The sequence below is a fragment of the Hydra vulgaris genome, chromosome 15, assembly GCF_038396675.1.
Source record: "Hydra vulgaris chromosome 15, alternate assembly HydraT2T_AEP".
Lineage (NCBI taxonomy): Eukaryota > Metazoa > Cnidaria > Hydrozoa > Anthoathecata > Hydridae > Hydra > Hydra vulgaris.
The window spans coordinates 18,241,221-18,262,500 of record NC_088934.1 but is presented as its reverse complement, the minus strand read 5'-3'; the positions used below and the strand labels follow the sequence as shown (position 1 = coordinate 18,262,500).

The window sequence follows — 21,280 nt, the reverse complement described above, 5'->3', positions numbered from 1 at the left end:
AACAAAAGAACTTTTAAGTTTGTTTTCATGCTTCAAATAAAAAAAGCTATTTTTATGTTTTAATCTTACTATAATTCTAATGGATTTATTTATTTATTATCTCTTTATCAATATGTTTTATTATATTTTATCTCTATATTGTTTTAGCTAATTGAAGGGAAAATGTTTATATTAGTTTTGTTAATTTTACTTTTAATTTTGTAAGGGGGATTTTTTATTTAATTTAGTTTAATTAAACTATTTTATTTTATTGTGCAATTTAGTAGTAAAAAAAGAGATAAGTTTTTAGTTTTGAAGAACACAAGCCAAAATATGAGTAAAAGACAAAGGGACGTCGGTAGAAAATATCTAAGTGGTAACATGAAGAGAACCTTAGCTAAGGTAAAGAAAACTGAAGCAGAAAAAGAAAAAGGTGCGTTAGATAAATATTTGAGTAAATCAGTAGATCTGTTTGAAACTGAAAACTCAGACAAACGAGTCAAGTCAGACGACATTGAAACAAATATTTCTAAAGAAATTACATCAGAAGCTAGTAGTAGTTTTCTTTCTGAATGTAATGCTCAACAAAATACATCTGAATTATGTATAAATATATCTGTTAACACACACAAGGATAATGAGGATATTTCAGAATCAAGAGAAGAAAATTCAAACCCAGCACTATGTGATATTTTAAAGATAAAAGATGACCCTGCTACACGGCCAAATAAAATAAATCAAAATGTCAGAGATTATTTAGTGAACAAAGGACCCCCTAAGATCACTGTAGAAAATTTTCCGCAAAATGAAAAAGGGTTACATTTTTCGAAATTTCATTGTAAAAGAAAATTAAAAAATGGGGAAGTTATAGAACGACCATGGCTAATATATTCTGAATCATTTGATAAAGTTTACTGTTACTATTGCAAACTTCTGGATTTGACAGCTGGTCAAATATTCATACAAGATTAGAGGATCATGAAAAATCAAAAAAACATTTGCAATGTACACTTAATTGCTATGAACTGCAGCAAAGGTTATCTACTGGATTAACTGTTGATACATTAAATGAAAAATTAATAAGACAGGAAACAAAACGCTGGAATCAAGTCTTTGAGCGACTTGTTGCTTCTGTACAGTTTTTGGCAGAAAGGAACTTGGCATTTCGTGGGTCTGAAGAACAAATTGGAAATCCACATAATGGCAATTTTCTAGGCGTCATTGAATTGCTAGGAAAATTTGATCCAGTTATGCAAGATCATATACAGAAAATTATTAACAAAGACATTCATGATCATTATTTAGGCAAGACCATACAAGATGAAATTATTGATACTATAGGCCAAGGTGTTCTACAGGAAATTATTGCTAGAATTAAGTCGGCAAAGTATTTTGCAGTGATTCTTGACTGCACTCCTGATATCAGCCATCAGGAACAGATGTCAATGGTGCTAAGATATGTCACTGATGGCACACACTCAGATGTCCCAGCAGGAATTTATGAACATTTTATAAAGTTTATTATAGTTGAGAGCAGCACTGGTGAAAATTTATTTAACACTCTTGTGAAAAAAATTGAAATGCTAGGACTAGATGTTGAAAACATCAGAGGACAAGGGTATGACAATGGAGCTAATATGAAAGGGCACAATTCTGGAGTGCAAGCACGACTTTTGGAAAGAAATTCACGAGCTTTCTATACTCCTTGTGTGTGCCATAATTATAATCTTGTTCTAGGAGATATGGCTAAAACGTGTTCAGATGCCATGACATTTTTTGGAACCCTGCAGCGTATTTACACCCTTTTTGCTTCATCTACAAAAAGATGGACTGTTTTTAAAAAGCATGTGAAATGCCTGTCTATTAAACCATTATCAGAAACAAGATGGGAATGTAGAATGGAAAGTGTTAAAGCTGTCTGATTTCAAGCCGCAGAAGTGTGTGATGCTTTAGAAGAACTAGCAAAAAGCACAAATGATGCTCAAGCGAAAAGTGAGGCTGAATTATTAGTAAGCCAAATGACAAATTATAGGTTTCTGGTTGCACTATGTTTTTGGCACTCTTTATTGTTTCAAGTAAATTTTACTAGCAAGGAACTTCAAAGCAATACCATAGACATTGCCGCGGGGCTGACATCTTTTGAAAAATTGTTTGATTGGTTGAAGACATACCGAAAGACAGGCTTTGTAGCAGCATTGATTGATGCCAAAGAGCTTGCAAATGAGTTAGAAGTTGAACCCATATTTCAACAGAAGCGCTGTTACAAGAAAAAGAAAATGTTTCTTTATGAATCTTCTGACGAACCAATTTTAGACCCCAAGACAGAATTCCGGGTAAATTTTTTCAATCAAGTTGTAGACAAAGCATTGCAATCTCGTCAACCACGGTTTATGCAGCTGAAAGAACACTATAAACTTTTTGGATTTCTATATAATTTTCAAAATATGTCTAAAGAAGATCTCAGAAAACATTCAGCCGACCTAGAAATTGCTTTAACAGACATTACAAAAGATATAGAAGGGTTCATGCTTTCCGAAGAAATGGAGGCAATTAAGCCAATACTGCCCGTTCAACAACAAAAACTCAAAGAACTCTTTAAATATTTGGCTTGTAATGATAGGTCGACTGCATTTCCAAATTTGTTCATAGCCCTAAAAATACTGATGACAATTCCAGTTACAGTCGCTTCCGGTGAAAGAAGTTTTTCAAAACTAGAATTAATTAAAACCTACCTTAGGTCAGTAATTAACCAAGAACGACTAAACAATTTGGCACTAATATCAATTGAATCTCCTATAAGTAGAGAAATTAATTATGAAAAAATTCTAAAAGATTTCGCAAGCAAAAAAGCAAGAAAGATCCACTTTGACTTATAGATTATTTGTTTATTATGACATTAACAAGAACTGTTTTGTTTAAATTCATTGTAATATTTTTATTATTGTTTATTGATTCGTTTGTGGAGTTATGTTTTTTTGTATAATAAATGTGTTTCAATAATTTTATTAATAGTAGTTGATGTAAAAAAAAAATCAGGTGGGCCCCGCAAGCATTCGTTAAATTGGGCCCCGCAATTCGTAAGGTCGGCCCTGCATTCAGCACTCTGTTTTGTAGAATACATTTAAAATTATTTGTGTGTGTGTATATATATATACATTATATATATATATATATATATATATATATATATATATATATATATATATATATATAAAAGAAACAAAAAAGCTTAAGTGAATATATATATATATATATATATATATATTCAACCCTCGGAATTAGGAAAAATGAAGTCGGCAAAAATTATTTTATACAAAGGTCTTACCATAAAACATAGAAATGAGGTCAGTAATTTTTTGCCGACCTCAAACACTTTCAGGTCGGCATTGCCGAATGCCAACCCTAATTCCGAGGGTTGATATATTTGTATATATATACATGTTTGTATATGTGTGTGTTTGTGTGTATATGTGTATATATATATATATATATATATATATATATATATATTATATATATATATATACATATATATATATATATATATATATATATATATATATACATATATATATATATATATATATATATATATATACATATATATATGTATATATATTTATAAATATATATTTATATACACATAAATATATATATATATATATATAAATATATATATATATTAGGGTGGTGCTAAAAACAACTTTTTTTGAAAATGTCAGCTGACAACCCCTAAATGTGTTTTATATAATAAAATAATACTGGATTTAAAAAATTTTTGAATAAAAAATATTTTTACGGGTGCCACAAGGCCCTTATACATCAAACAGGTCCCTAATAATATAAAAAAAAAAGTTTTTCAAAAGTATGTCATGTTTGGTCTCAAACGAAGCAAAATCATATACAAATTTCAAAAATAATATTCATTTTATAAAAAAACATAGATAAAAAAAATTATAATCAAAAAATCTTGTTAAATTCCCTATTTTTCATTTTTAGTTAAATAACGTAACTTTTTGTTTACTGAAATCTAAAATAAAAATTTAATTATAAAATGATTCATATTTTTGAAATTTTTATATATTTTTGCATCATTTGAGACCCAACATGACATACTTTTGAAAAACTTTTTTTTTTATATTATTAGGGACCTGTTTGATGTATAAGGGCCTTGTGGCACCCGTAAAAATATTTTTTATTCAAAAATTTTTTAAATCCAGTATTATTTTATTATATAAAACACATTTAGGGGTTGTCAGCTGTCATTTTCAAAAAAAGTTGTTTTTACCACCACCCTAATATATATATATATATATATATATATATATATATATATATATATATATATATATATATATATATATATATATATATATATATATATATATATATATATATATATATATATATATATGTATGTATGTATATATATACATATTCACTTAAACTTTTTTGTTTCTTTTTCTTTCATCATAAATTTTATTGATTAGGAACAATGTGTTTTGACAGCTCTGCATTTGCCAGTCTTGGTTCTACTGCAACAAAAATAGCAGAACCTAAGATTGATAAAGTAAATGAGGCATCAGCAATTGTTAATGCTAAATCAAATGATGTCAAGCTAGCTTGTAAAAATGTAATTTGGTTTTTAGTTTGTTCATACTTTTTTATAATTTTTTTTTTTAATTTTTAAGATTTTTTTAGAAGAAATGGTTATTTAACCAAGTGGTATAAACTTGATAATTTATAATATTATATTTAATATTAGTAATTAATTGTTTGTTTTTAATTTTTATAAACTTATAATATGAGGGGGTTAAACTTAATTCCTAAATTCTAAGAAATAGTTAAACTTTCAAAAATGATTTTTTATCTAAAGATGGATACAGAAGCAAAGCGTTTTGAAAACAATGTTCAAACTGCAACAACTGCCGAAATAAAAAAGCGATCTCATGTTCCTACTGAAGAAGAAGTTCGTCTCCATAAATTAATCTATGATCCTCTACCAAATGTAAACTTGAGAAGTGATGAAACTAATAGTGCTTTGAAAAATGTAGTCCCCTGGGAGTATCTTAGTGCAGAATACATCAATAACCAAGTTGTTTTTTATCGAAACAATGTGTCTGTTCGTCACAAAATACCTAATGAAGGTAAGAACAATACATGAGAAATACATTTTTTTATTGATAAAAGTGTAAAACCTGGATTAAAAAACTAAAAAGAAAGTTTTAGAAATGTGTTATGATTTATTTAGTTTGATTTTAGAGTCAGGCGATTTTTGTCATCAACATCAGAATGTTCTTTCAAGGTATGGCACCATAGCAGATAGTTTCACTTCTGCTATTAGCAATGCAAACAAGGCTAAAGAGGGATATATGAATAAAAAAAAATCATATTTGAATGAATTAGATTATTTGAATGGCTTGGTTCGTTCAGGGCGTAAGTAATTGAAGTTATTTTATTCAGTAAATTACTACTTATAGTTATATGTTAACTAATTGTTTAATTTTGTCATCAAGTGTTAGAAATTAATGATAGTCTTGATAGTCTGTAAATGTAGAAAATAACAAAATTATAAATAATAAAAAATTAAAAATAGAAAAAATAAAAATTTTTATTAATAAATTGTACCATTTAATAAAAATTATTACAATTAAAATAATTGTTTAAAAAGATTTTTGAAACCTAGAAACAATTATATGAAATCTTTTTTCTAGAAAAAGTTCTTTGAAAATATTTAAAATTATTTATTAAAGACCATGAAAACAGCTGTTTAAAATTATTTATATGTTTATTTATAAATTTTTTATATAAATGCATCTAGTAAAAATTATCAATTTTATGTTTTCATAAAAAAAAACATAATTTGCTGTTCTTATATAATGTTTAAATTCTGGATAATTTATAGTAAAATATTTGTTTAGCTTTAAATAACATGACATTGGATGAACAGCAGGATATACTGCACTGGAGGGATTACACAGAAAGTCGTAAGTAACTCTTAACCTTTGAGTTACAAAAGATTTTGTTGTTAATCTATTTTTATTAATTTGAATTAATTAACTTTAGGAGAAAAAAAATTTTAAGTTATTTTAGCTAAAATTGTTGCTCAATATCTTTTGAAATCGTATATTAAAGTTTAAAGATTTTTTTATAATATTTAGCTATATATATATATATATATATATATATATATATATATATATATATATATATATATATATATATATATATATATATATATATATATATATAAACTAAAAAGCCTAAAAAAAAATGAACTGCAGTGAGCCCAGTGTAAAATTAAAACAAAGATAAAAAGAAAAAGGCTAAATAGGAAAACATACAGGAGCTTGTTGAGGGGCAAGATGTTATAGTACATTAAATTATATATATATATATATATATATATATATATATATATATATATATATATATATATATATATATATATATATATATATATATATATATATATACATAATATATTAATATTAATATATAATATATTATATATATATATATATATATATGTATGTATGTATATATATATATATATGTGTGTGTGTGTATATATATATATATGTATATATATGTGTATATATATATATATACACATTATATACATATATATATAAATATATACACATATTGTATATATATGTATATATATATATATATATATATATATATATATATATATATATATATATATATATATATATATATATATATGTATATATATGTGTATATATATATATATGTATATATATATATATATATGTATATATATGTGTATATATATATATGTATATATATATATATATATATATATATATATATATATATATATATATATATATATATCAGGGTTCCCACTCCTTAAAAACCTTAATTATCCTTAAAAAAAAAACTACTTAAAAGTCCTTAAATAACCTTAAAAAAAGTTAAAATTTGATTGCTCTCCTTTATTTCTCCTTAGTTTCTTTTTTTTTATCATCTAGGAAATTTTATTAAAGCAAATGGATTATACTTATCTTTAGAGAAGCATATAGTTACTTCTTTGATGAGTTAAAGTCCTATACTTTTGTTTTATATATATTTATATATATATATATATATATATATATATATATATATATATATATATTTATATTTATATATATATATATATATATATATATATATATATATTTAATATATATATATATATCAGCCCTCCGAGTATTAGAGTAAGTTTTTAAATGTTTTTTTTTAAAGATATTAAACTAACTTCATATTAAAAAGATTGTTATATGTTTTTCACTAAATACCTTTAGATGCCTAAATATAAAAGTAGTTTCCGGAATATTTGGTTAAATAATGATTGTTACACTTCTTGATTTCAGAAAGATAAAAATGCCAGCCTTGCAAGATGTAAAGTTTGTTTTAAGTCATTCTCATTAGCAGGCATGGGTATAAAGGCTCTTGATGTACATGCAAGAGGAGAAAAGCACATATAGCAATTGCCTAAAGAGGGTTATGTTGTTTTGTTCAAAGCAACTTTGCAATCAGTACCACAGAAGCCTACCTCATCAAAGCAATGTACCATTTCAGATATGCTTCAGAAGCAAGCAGTTTTGAAAGCAGAATTAATTTGGTGTTTAAATATTGTTCAAAGCAAATACTCTTTTAGATCAAGTGAGAATAAGTCTAGACAATTTGCTTTGATGTTTCCAGATAGCAAAATTGCCAGCGACTTTTCATATGGTCGAACAAAATCTGGCTATATTGTAACTCATGGTCTTGCCCCTCATTTAAAAAAAATTCTGATAAAAGATCTTAACCTGCTGGATAACTTTGTATGTCTTTTTGATGAGTCTTACAATAAAGTTGTAAAGAAAGGTTGAATTGACTTACATGTGCGCTATTGGAGTGAAGAGAAGAATACTGTTTGTACAAGATGTTATACTTCAGAGTTCATGGAAAAAGCTGCAGCCCCAGATGTTCTAAATATGTTTAAATCCTGCACGACTGGTTTAAATGCTGAAAAAATGCTTCAGGTTTCTATGGATGGCCCTAATGTAAATAAACTGTTTTTGGAAATGCTCAATAAAGAACGTCATAACAATGAATTAAGTACACTCATTGATATTGCTTGTGATTTACATACTATCAATGGACCCTTACAAACTGGTGCTAAAGCTACAGATTAGAACTTAAAGAAGTTAATGTCTTCAATGTAACAAATATTTCATTAAAGTCCATCAAGAGCAAGTGATTATGAAAGAATAGCTGAGGCAACAAGTTCAGATTTTCCTTACATATTTTGTGGCACTCAACAGGCTGAAAATCAAAGTGTTGCCAAGAAAGCAATAGAGGTTTGGTCAAAAGTAATCTTAGTTGTTGACTACTGGAAGTCTTTACCAAAGAGTAAGCAACCTGGACTTGGTAAATCAGGGCAAAACACCAACTTTGAACATTTAAGTGCTTAAACAAATAAAGTTTTAGTTCCTTTAAAGTTAAAGTTTTTTGAAGAAATTAGTGGCAGTCTAAATACATTCCTTGGTAGGTAATATTTGATCCAGATGCAATTTTATTGCTTTTTATGTAATATATTTTGTTTTATTACAAAAGTATAGAAATATTCTGAAATACTCTTTTCATATTATTTTTAAAATTTTGAGAAAAAATCACAAAATGCTATTTTCAATCTTGCTATTTTTTTTTTCTTTTAGTTTCTTTTCAAACTGATAAACCAATGACTCTTTTTCTGGTGGTGACACTTGAAGAATTACTACGCAACTTTTATACAAAGTTTATTCGATTGGATGTTTCTTTTAAATGACAAAACTAGAGCATCTTTGTTAAAAATAGATTTGTTTAATTGTGTAAACCGGCTTTCAAACAACAAGATTGATGTTATGGTTGAATATCACAGAAAAGTGTGATTCAACCATAAATGATGAGGAAATACACACCAGTATACAACAGAAACTGTTGATGATGCTTTTTACTTTCAAGAAAGTTAGAGCTTTTGTTGGTGATTTAGCTAAGAAAGAATATTCCAAGTTCTATAAAAGTGTGATCGCTGATAACAAAGAAGTATTTTTGACTTTTGACAAAGATTAGGATTGTTTACACTACTTTTTGTGGAAATACAATGATTTAAAGATGTATGCAAATCTACAGCGCATTTTCAAAATTGTCCTCATTTTATCGCATGGACAAGCTCAAATTGAATGTGGTTTTAGCAGCAACAAAAGTCTGAGCAATGACAGTATGTCCCCAGACACTATCTCTTTATGTTCAATCCAAGATTACCTCACATTTCATGGGTTCAAGGCTCATGAAGTTGAAATAACAAAAGGTTAATTAGATTACTGCAAACAAGCAAGAAAGAAGTATTTTGTTGATCAATGTTCAAAAGCCCTGTCTGTAGAAAAAACAGTGAAAATGGAAGCAAAAAGAAAAGTTATTGAAGATATTGAAATTGTCAATACTTAAATTTGACAGACATCTATAATTGAGAATTTAAAGAATCTCTTGAAATTGGATTCTGTGCTGAAAAAAGAATAGCCTTAGGTTTATGCCTTGAATATAAATGTGTTTTTAGTTTATACCACTAAATGTAATGTCATTATTTAATGATTCCTTTTCTATTTAGATGACATTAAAGCTGATATATCATAATCTAATGCATTAAATATATATATATATATATATATATATATATATATATATATATATATATATATATATATATGTATATATATATGTATATATGTATATATATATATATATATGTGTGTGTGTGTATATATATATATATGTGTGTGTGTATATATATATATGTGTGTGTGTGTGTATATATATATATATGTGTGTGTGTGTATATATATATATATGTGTGTGTGTGTGTATATGTATATATATATATATATATAAATATATATATATATATATATATATGTATATATATATATATATATGTATATATATATTTATATATACATATATATATATATATATATATATATGTATATATATATATATATTTATTATATATATATATATATATATATATATATATATATATATATATATATATATATATATATATATATATATATATATATGTATATATACCCCCTAAGCACTTTTTTAGAAAAAAAAATTCTCAAAAAATCTTCAAAAATTGCAGATTTCACAAGTCCTGGGGGGAAGTTTATTTACAAAAATTTTAAATTTTTTTTTTTCCGGGTTCTTTTTTTTGCCTATATATTTTAGTAAAAATACATGGTGTCATATTTTTTTGAAAAATATTTTTATTTTTGTATTTTGACTTTGGATTAAATTTCAAGTTCAAATATTTTCAGTTGTGTTCATCTTCATTTTCACCACTTTTCTTCCTTTTATCTAGAGAAGATAAGCTTTCAATAAATTTATTTTTAGAAAGTTTGTTTGAACATCTTTCAGGTGTTCTGAAAGCACACTGAACTTTTTCAACAGTTAGCAATGTATTCTGTTTATTTTCGTCATTGTTGTATCGGTAAATAAATTACTGCATCATTCCAACAGATCTTTCTAAATGATCATTTACTACAATTAAAGATTTGTCATAGTTCTGAAATTTTTTAAAAACAGGTTCAGTAAACTAATACTCAGGGAGAAGCGAAAGCCAATTTTTTATCCTTTGTTCCTCTAATCCAATTCTATCAAAACATAAGATATGAAAATTCATAAACCAACAGAGCAAGGGAAAAGGGATTTTCGCTAATTTCGTTTCCCATTTTTGTTTTATTTTTTATATCTATTTTTGATTTATTTTTAGTATTGTACCAAGTTGAAATCGGCATTTTAAAAGTTAGAATTACTTTTGCAAGGTTTGCTTTCTCCTCAAATGATAAATTGTCATCCAACAGAGCATGAGGAATTATTGTTGAATCTAAATACCAACTATGTTTGTATAGAGAGTTTAAAACTGCATCGACAGCATCTGGTTTGGCACAATGTTTTCGGTACTGTTGCATTTGGTGTATTGCTTTTATATCAAGAAAGGGAGCTCTAATAGCATCATTAGCCTGTAAATACCATTTGGCATAAAAGCTAACTGTAAATTCACTTATTAGCCTGATATGCCTTAACTTTATTGTTCTGATTTACAAATTAATTTACAATTAGTAAAGTGCTTTGGATAGGAACCTAGCATAATGAACTGCTCCAGATTATTTTAGTTTTACTGGCGATTGAGAAAGGTCTCACAACAAGTTCTGCAAGCTCCTTTCTATCTTCTTTGATAAAAATTTTATTTTAATTTCCCTTTGTAATGTATTCTTGACAAAAATTCAAAGACTCTTGTGCAGCTTTCTCAAGAAAGGTTTCCCTTACTGCTTTCCAATCAAACTTTATTAGTTCTGTTTGATTGTAATTAAAATGAGGACATTCAAAAGTAGTTTTTAACTTTTTAAACATATGATTATCTGGTCCTGTGGAATGTTCATCTAAAACTGAATTACAAAAATTAACCATTCTTAATTCACATACATGAGTCTGCATGCTATAAGTAAAAGATATTTGCCTATATTGTTGGATATTCTTATTAAAGAACTTTTCTTTAGCCCAGTGTTACTTGCAGTAGTATCAAAACATATTCCTAATACTTTGGCTTCAAGATTTTACGCCTTAAGAAGGTTCATTACATTACTTCACCAGAGGATGGTGCTAAAGGAGGTACTCAACCAGGTGTGTCTCACCTTTAATATTTATAAGTACAGCCAGTCTATCAGTTTTAATTGTTTTTCCTTTATTTAGTTCATTTAATATTTTGACATCAAAATGCATTATGCATGGGTATGGGGATTTATTCATTGCTTGTTAAACATCTTTTGATATCATGCATATATTACAATTGGCATATTTCATTTTCCTAGCTGCTGTAGACTGGCTACATTTGAAATCTGTCAGATTTGCTCCTGATTGAGTTAGAATTTCACCTGTAACTTTATGTAAAACACTTGGAAAAATATCACTGATTGTAGCCATGAGAGCTACATTACAGTGAAAACATCTATGGGAATTTCAGCAGTGACTTTTTGTTGAAAAGGTTTTCTTTTAAGCTACTCTCTAGAATTAAAATCACGCGAGGAGTCCTAACTAGTTTCTTTATCAGTCTCAACATTAAGTGTACCTAATTCTCTAATTGTTGTTTCACACGGTGCTTTCTCTTTCTGCTACTCACTGTTGCCTAAAAATGTCAAAAGAATTTAATAATTATTAATTTAATTTAGTTATATGAGAAATTGAAATAGTGAGTGAACATTGTTGTTTTTGTTTAGTTGTTTTTATTTTAAATCTTTTAAAGTGGCTTTCAAATTGTTGAAAGAACAGAAGTTGATTAGAAAGTCTTGCAAACTTTTTTTTTTTTTTTTTTTGGTTTTAAAAAAATACATTCTTTTTTTCTGTACTTTTTATCCTCTGATCCAAGCATAAATCTTCTTTCCCCTTCTTGGTCCTCCAGAAACTCCAAATCCTCAAGTTTGTCTGAATCAGATCTTTATTTGTCATTTTTAATTGTATTTCTAAGATCAGGAATGCCAGCCCAAAATATTTTGTACAGGTAAACTTTAAAATCTTGTTGCTGTGCCAAATCTGCAGCAAATCCCCTTTTTTCATGCTTCTTAAGTTTTGTATATACATAGTCCAGATTTGAAAGATTTTTCACTAGACTTTGATTGTTTAGTATAGAAAATCCAGCTTTAATCCATGGCTCTTTAAATTTTTTTTAAGGGCAAGCAAGAATAGTGGCTTTTTTTTTGCCTTTCACTTTCTGTTTTCTGACCACGTTCTTCTTCATAGATATTTAAATTAATTTAATTTTTACTAATCTAAAAAATCAAGTTTAAAATAATAATTGTAAAACAATTTGCTACTGCAAGAGATAGAGTTGAATTGCTCTTTGAGCTACTATAACTGGATTTTGTCAAATTCCCACCTCATAGAAGTTACTAAATTTTATTGCAGATTTACATTATTAATTAAAAAGATTAAAAGTAAATATTCTGGACAATTAGTAATAATTTTTTGTTAGTAACATAAATGCAGTAAGTATATATTCATATATTGTAATTTTTTCAATTCAAAATGCAAAAATAAAAAAATATTTTTGAAAAAAACTATAATAACATGTATTTTTACTCAAATATATAAGTAAAAATAAATGACGCAGAAAAAAATTCAAATTTTTGTAGTTAAGGCAATTTTTGAAGGTTTTTGAGATTTTTTTTTTTCTAAAAAAGTGCTTAGGGGGTAAGGATTGAGTGGTCCTGTTGAGCTCAAATTTTTTGGGAGTTGTTTTGTTAACATTTGCCCCAAATCTAGAGTGTATGGTATTTTAAATTTAAAAATTTTCTCAAATTGACTTCCCCTAATATTTATATATATATATATATATATATATATATATATATATATATATATATATATATATATATATATTTATATATATATATATATATATATATATATATATATATATATATATATATATATACATATATATATATATATATATATATATATATATATATATATATATATATATATATATATACAGTATGCAAAAAAAATAATCGTACACTTAAAAAAAAATCATAATTGTAAAGATTGCATCAAAAAAATAAGTTTTCTGTTAAAACATTTAAAAGTTTTTTTTAGATATCTTATCAAGTATTGTTTTAAGAGTTTATTAGTGTATTTGTGAATTCATCACTTTTCAAACCTATTGAATTTTACACAATTGATCTAATAATGCATAAAACTGACTGCAAAAAAAAAAAATCATACAGTTCAAAAATAATGTCAAATTGATCAAATTCCATGGAAATTAGTATCAAGTGGGGCCTCTTTTAGCCTTGATGGCCTCATCTAGATGATTTGGTATTGCGTTGATCAAATTTTAAGTCTCTTCTGTTGTTATATTATCCCATGCCCTCATTATAGCTTCTTTCAAGTTGTCTTTGCGTCTAAATGCTTGTTCACCAATTTTTCAATCCAAAATATGCCACACATTTTCTATTGGATTCAAGTCCAGACTTTGAGATGACTATTCGAAAACATTGATATTATTTATGTCAAAGTATACCTTCGCTTTTTTAGCGGTATGTTTTGTATTGTTATCTTGCTGGAGTATGAAATCGCTTCCCATTCTCAATTTTTAAGTATATGGTTGCAAGTTAGCTTTAAGGATTTCACAATACATTGAAGCATCCATTTTATTATCAATAAATGTAAATTTCCCCACTTCTTTTCAACTCATACTACCTCAAACCATCACATTTCCTCCTCCATGCATTACACTACCTCGCTAACAACTTAATTTATAAGCTTCTCCTTTTATAGACACACTTTTTGAACTCCATCCGATGAGACAAGATTGTATTTTGACTTATCTGACCACAAAATTTATTTCCAATATGATATCAGCATTTTTAATTACTTTGATGTAAATTCCAATCAATGTTTTATTTGTTTAGAAAATAAAAAACGTTTATTTTGAACCACTCTACCTCTATATCCTTGTTCTCTTATACAACTTCTGATTGTTTGAGTCACTGTGATGTTATGATCTTCTTGAATTTTTAAAGCTAATTTAGCTGCCAAAACAAATCTATTTTTTTTCACATTAATGATGACATCAATAATATTTTGATCAATTGCACTAGTGGTCTTGCGTTTTCGTCCTATACCAGCCACATTAGCAACGGTTCCAATTAAATTGTGCTCTTTAACAATTGAGAAAATGAAGGTATGCTTTGACACAATTAACATCAGTGTTTTGGAATGGCCATCTCAAAATCCGGACTTAAATCCAATAGAAATTGGTGGTTTATTTTGAACAGAAAAATTGAGCATTTAGACGCAAAGACAACTTGAAAGAAGCTATAATGAGGGCATGGGATAATATAACAACAGAAGAGACTCAAAATTTGATCAACGCAATGCCAAATCATCTAAATGAGGCCACCAAGGCTAAAGGAAGCCCCAATCGATTCTAATTTCCATTAAATTTAATCAATTTGACATTATTTTTAAACTGTACGATTATTTTTTTTTGCAGTCATTTTTATGCATTATTAGATCAATTGTGTAAAATTCAATAGGTTTGAAAAGCGATGAATTCACAAATACACAAATAAACTCTTAAAACAATACTTAATAAGATATCTAAAAGAAACATTTAAATATTTTAACGGAAAACTTTTTTCATTTAAAATTGTCATTAATAAGATAATTTATACAATAAAAAACTTTCATTTTAAATAAATCTTTATTTTACATATTAATGTTAAAATTGTATTTTGTTTATTATCTTCTTTAAAAGTTAAATAACTCAAAAACTTAATTTTAAAAAATTTAATCTAGAATTGCATGCTTACTTTTACATTGTTTTAAAATCTCCTAAGTTTCATTCTGATTTAAAATTAAAAACGGTACTAAAATCATAAAATTTTAACCCGTTTAAGGAGTGAGAGGTATGCAATTTGTAAAGCAGTAATTGATGTTCAATGTATTCTCTAATATATAAGTTTTTATCGAGAAGCAATAGAGTTTAACATAAGTCCTTTTTTACCTTTGTATATATTTTTTCCTTTGTATACATTACTTCATTCTTTATACACATGAAATTATGAATTGATATTCATAAAGTTTATAAAGAGATTTACTCTACATAAATTTTGTAAAGTTATCGAATATAGTAAAATAATCTTTTGTTAAATGTAGTAGTAGTAGTAGTAGTAGTAGTAGTAGTAGTAGTAGTAGTAGTAGTAGTAGTAGTAGTAGTAGTAGTAGTAGTAGTAGTAGTAGTAGTAGTAGTAGTAGTAGTGGTAGTAGTAGGTGTAGTTAGAGTAGTAGTAGGAGGAGGAAAGCAGCAGTAGTAAGAGTAGTTGTAGTCATGTCTAGTTGTTACTTAGTTACTATTATTAAGTTACTTTTACAAGTTAATTAATTAATTATTTATTTGCTTTTGTGATTATACTATTTATTAGTTATTATTATTTATTTATTTGATTTAGATATCAAAAGTTTTATAGATAAAGCAACTGCTGCTTTTCACGGTAGAAGGCGTGATAGCATAAATCATGTTCGTCAGGTTCTCAGCGATGCCATTGAAAGTGATCGAAATGTTAAATTGCCAGAGTATATCAAGTACTTACACTCTCTTGCAGTAAAAGCTGATAAAAAATCTCAAATTGATAAAGAACCTAACAAAGATAATACCGTTTATTTGCATCACATAAAGGAGGTTTGTAATAGAAATATTTCTTTTTACGTAATCTTTTTATTTTGTTTCAAATCAAAAAAATGTTACTTATAAAAAATGCGCAACAGCAAAAAAAAATTTTTGTTGTGTATGCAAAATTTGTAAAAAAAATATTTATTTTATCACAAATTAATTTATCTTTCTGTATGTTCTGCATTATATATTGTATTCCACTAAATGCGTTACTTCCTTAGATTCTTCTTAACGTAGCCTCTGATGATCACATGCCATCGATAGAATTAGCTAAAGGTATTGGAAAAGTACAAAAGATGTTGTCTGATATGAAGAGATCGAGCATTCCATGCGCAGCCTAATTTTTTAAGAGTCAATTTACTTATTATATAATACCTTTATAAATACACATGCGTATTTATTTATTTTTATAAAGATTTTAATGTAACTTTTTTGCAATAAAGAATACTTAAAATTAAGTGTTTATTGAAAGCTTTTCTTTTTATTGTTATTTGTTAATTTTTTTCCATCAAAGTAAATTTATATTTTTTTACCATTTAATTTTTAAATTTTTAATCATTTACTTTTTTGTTTCTATTATTTTACTCAAATGTTGCATCCCTTAAAACATCTTATTAAACTGTTACTATTTTGTTTGTTGAGTTATGTTCTTTAGTTGCACATTTTTTACAAAGTTGCGGCAAATGTAGAATGTTCGAAAAATTCGAACATTCTACAAAAATGTAGAATGTTCGAAAATTCTTTTGAATATTCTGAGTTACTACAATATTAAAGATTGGTTGCAGGCAATTTGACTTTGAAGTTGATTTAAAGCCTGATGCTCTACCACATGCTGATGATAGATGTTGCTAGTGTAGATTTAAATGACAGTTGCTGGAATGGTGTAGTTACTGGACTGAAACTATGCCAGAACCTGGCATAGGTTCTAGTGGTTGAGATGATGGTGTTTTAAACCAGTAATCTGTAAACTTGTCTGATCAATTTTGAACTCATTTGATTATGACATGGTAATAAACATCAACATCTAAAATAAGATAGTTTTAGTATTTATTTTTATAGTGTTATATTTAAAGTTTAAAACAAGTTAGTTATAATGGAGGAGGAACCAAAACTAATACTTAATACAAAAAAAATTCTCATTTTTAATTTAATTTGTCATTTTTCAATTGGCACTTCGCTAAATACCATCAATGAATAACAAATATCTTATGGACATTTTTTCATTATGTTTCGGTTTAACTCCTGCACTACTGTACAACGAAGTACTGTTTAAAAGTCTTTATCTGTTTTAGTTTGTTAGTTGTTTTACTTAGAATTTCTATACATATATTTATTTTAGTAATAACTGAGGCAAACAGGCTTCATTACCAATACTTTAAATTCAATTTTTCTAAAATATTTAATTTTAAATAAAAACATAAAATTGTAGTATTTGTCTGATTCTGAATTTATTTTTGTAATGGGTATGTACAATTAAATATTTTTTTTCTTTTAAAAAGTGAAAAAATATACATTTTTGAATTACAAGTCAATCTTTGTGTTTTGTATCCGGTTATATTTTTAATAAATTATCAATAATACGGTCATTACCATGAGATAAATACAGAAAACCACAATAATTCATTTTTTTGATTTAAAATCTTTTATGTTTTTTATTTAACTAACTTTTTATAATTTTTCTTTAAATGTTTCATAATTAACAAAATAAAGATTCTCGGTTTAATTTTATTTTATAATCTAATCAAGTCTGATTTTTGAATCACCACATATTGCTGAATATTTTCAATGTATTTTTTGTTTTTAGTTATTGTTTAGGACTGGTAATATATATGCTATTTCTTAAAGTATTATTCTCTGCTAACTTTACACCATCCTCAACATTATTGGATTATGCGAGCGATAGGTGGCTTTCTACTTGCTTTTGTACCCACAATAACAGGGAATATGGTTTACATGGGCTATTAATGCAAAAGTTATATTTGTTAATAGTTTATAGTTATATTTTTTAATAAAAGTTATACTTTTTAATAAAAGTTATATTTTTTAATAGTTTATGGTTGTATATATTGTAGTTTAATTAAGATAATAAAATAATCAATAAAAATAACAATGAATTGAAGGGCTTTTTGTGAAACAATGACAAGCCACACTTTTTTCAAAAATGAGTTATTATCATTTGTATAATCATAAATAGTATACGCAATTTTTATTTATTTTTTTTGTCCAATATATAAAATCCATTAGTATTTTTATGATGTATAAATTTGAGAAAATAATGGGTAAGCACTGATTTTATAGATTTAAATAAAACTTAAAAGTCATTTTTCTCAAATATTTGTTTTTGTGGCTTGTCATTGTTTCACAATAAGCCCTTCAATTAGAGAATAATGATTATAATTATATAGATTTAAGAATTATGTTTTACTAATTAAAGATTACATTTAAAATATGTTTAAGTTTTTTTTCTTTTAGTTGTTAAGGTGCTTTAAGAAGACATAATAGTCACCTCAGAAAAGAATTTAATTATCAAGTTCACGCTTTTTAATCCTTTTATGTTCACACAATTAAATCCTTTTCTCTGGTGCAAGAGCACCACAGAAAAGAGTTTAATCAGCAAGTTTACACTTTCTTACCAATGGAATTTTTTAATGTGGTAGTGGTGTAGTGGTAGAGCTTTGACTGGCTTTGTAAAAGAGAAGTTCTGAGTCCAATCCTCAGCATGTCTCTGGTAGTACTGCACTCAACCTGTTTCTTATGCGTTTTTGTTTGTCAAGGTTCATGCTTAGAAGTTAAAAAGTTAAAAAGGCGGTTGTAACTGCAATAAAAAAACCAACGTCTTTGATTGTAATAGCCCTCACATCCCTGAGTTGGTAAATAAATCAAAAAAAATAATTTCACATATTGGGCCAGAGTCGGCATCAAACTTCTGAGCCAGAATTCTAATCACATCAGTTAATAATTTTTTAATAATGCGTATTTTTCTTTTTTACTTTTACTTTTTTTTATTTTGAAATTGTTTTCCATAATGTTTTTTTTTTTCTTTTTTAATTTTACTTTTTTTCATTTCGAATTGCTTTTTTCCATAATGTATTTTTTTTCTTTAAAAGTTTTATTTAAAAATAAATATAAAAATAAAACATATTAAAAAAACAGTTTTCTAGACATAAGCCGCATGCTATTGTTTATATGTTGATGAATTTTTTTTTTCAGGACTTATAACTATTACTGGAAACTTCTAGAACTTTCTTCAATTTTAACTACTCCAAATAAACACAACCAAAAAAAAATCCTTGCAGGAACATAAAATAATAATTGGAATTATTGTTTATGAAATTTTTAAAGCACTCTTTAATATTTTTTTATCTGTTCACCTAATAATAAAAAGGTTATTCAAAAATTTACCCTAAAAATACTCCTAGAAAAATAAAATAAAAACTTAATTTTTGGGTAATGAGACATTAGAAATTTCTAATAAAACAAGTTGTAATAACAAGTTATAATATTTAATTTCTTATTCAAGCAATTATTAAGACGACAATTTTAATTTTCATTTAAATATAAACAACTTATACTTCTATTTCTTACATTTTTAATTATTTTTTAGTTATTTTGCATTTCAACCTTTAATACTCTTCAAAACAATTTTTCAAGCAGTTCTTGAAGCATTAGTGTACTTCCGAATTGATAAACCTCAATGATATATTTGATCTAGAAAAAAAAACTTTTGCTGAAGTAAAATTAAAAAGAAGTTATTTAAATAGTGTTACATTAAATTTTAATGGTAGGTTGTCTTTTTTTTGCTAACATTTGTTTATTTGTTTTACTTAATTAATTGTTTTATATTCTCATAATTTTTTTAAAAATATTTTTCTACCACTTTTAATCACCCTAGAAACTTAAAATTATATATATATATATATATATATATATATATATATATATATATATATATATATATATATATATATATATATATATATATATATATATATATATATATATATATATATATATATATATATATATATATATATATATATATATATGTTTTAGACGTCTTAGACACGTATGCTTACTGGGATATGTTTTTAGTGTTTGTGAGGTAAATAAAAATCACTTGGTCGAAAACACTGCGGCTAAATCAATTCTTGATTTTTGAGGAAATAAATATATAAACAATTGGATGACTTAGCGCCAAACCAGCCTATAGAACAAATATGTTGAAATGAGATAATTTGACGCAAAGTTTAAAAGTCTTTAACAAAAGCCACTAAACCGAAAAAATTAAAAGTAATTTCAGTTCAGTGCACTTAAAAATTTTAATTATAGTATTTTGGTGTTTGCAAAAAAACACAATATAAATCATTTTTTAATATAAACTAATTTTTTTCAACTTTGTTGTATAGGCTGGTTCGGCACTTAACCATCCAATTGATAAAACTCTTCTCTTTTTTTTTTAAAAAATAAAAAAAGTTTTGAATATTCAATTTTTGAAAGTTTATCAGTTATTTTTTTATATAAATACTAATTTAAAAATTTCCTGGTCTTCGTATATCTTAATTTTCTTGTATCTCTATCTTGAACACTAAACTTTTCGCGTCTGAGTAATGTTGAATTTTTTATTTAATTCCACACGTGAGTTGTATACAAGTATGCACTTAGTTAAATACAAGGGTTTTTAGAAACTTTATTATTTCTTTAGATTCTTCTTAACGTTGCTTCTGGTGATTATATACCAACATTAGAGCTTGCAAAATGCACTGGTAAAGTTTAAAAAATGCTTTCTGATGTAAAGAGATCAAGTCTTTCACGCGTGGCATAACTTTTAAAATATGGAATCAAGATTACTTATTACATAGTAATATTTATTACAGGAATAAAATATAAAATAAACTGTAAAAATTAGTATAAACTATAAAATCCAATACTTCGCGCCACTTCTGTTAGTAGAACACGTTGGGTTTTGATTATACATTGATATATATATTTATGTATATATAGACATAAAAGTGTATCTACTAACATATT

General features: G+C 25.9%; 1 protein-coding gene across 4 annotated transcripts in view; it reads left to right on the top strand.

Annotated features, from left to right (window-relative positions):
* LOC136092364 (uncharacterized) overlaps nucleotides 1-21,280 on the top strand; it is a 244,938-nt gene that overhangs the window by 137,864 nt on the left and 85,794 nt on the right. For 2 of the 4 annotated variants that reach the window (XM_065820430.1, XM_065820431.1), the window contains exons 24-29: nucleotides 4,470-4,612; nucleotides 4,856-5,126; nucleotides 5,242-5,415; nucleotides 5,901-5,966; nucleotides 16,032-16,261; nucleotides 16,474-16,723. In XM_065820430.1, the coding sequence (XP_065676502.1) occupies nucleotides 4,470-4,612; nucleotides 4,856-5,126; nucleotides 5,242-5,415; nucleotides 5,901-5,966; nucleotides 16,032-16,261; nucleotides 16,474-16,593 (1,004 nt within the window). In that variant the 3' untranslated portion in view covers nucleotides 16,594-16,723. Of the gene's footprint in view, nucleotides 1-4,469; nucleotides 4,613-4,855; nucleotides 5,127-5,241; nucleotides 5,416-5,900; nucleotides 5,967-16,031; nucleotides 16,262-16,473; nucleotides 16,724-21,280 lie in introns of those variants that run through there. The other 2 variants (XM_065820433.1, XM_065820432.1) reach the window with 2 other exon arrangements.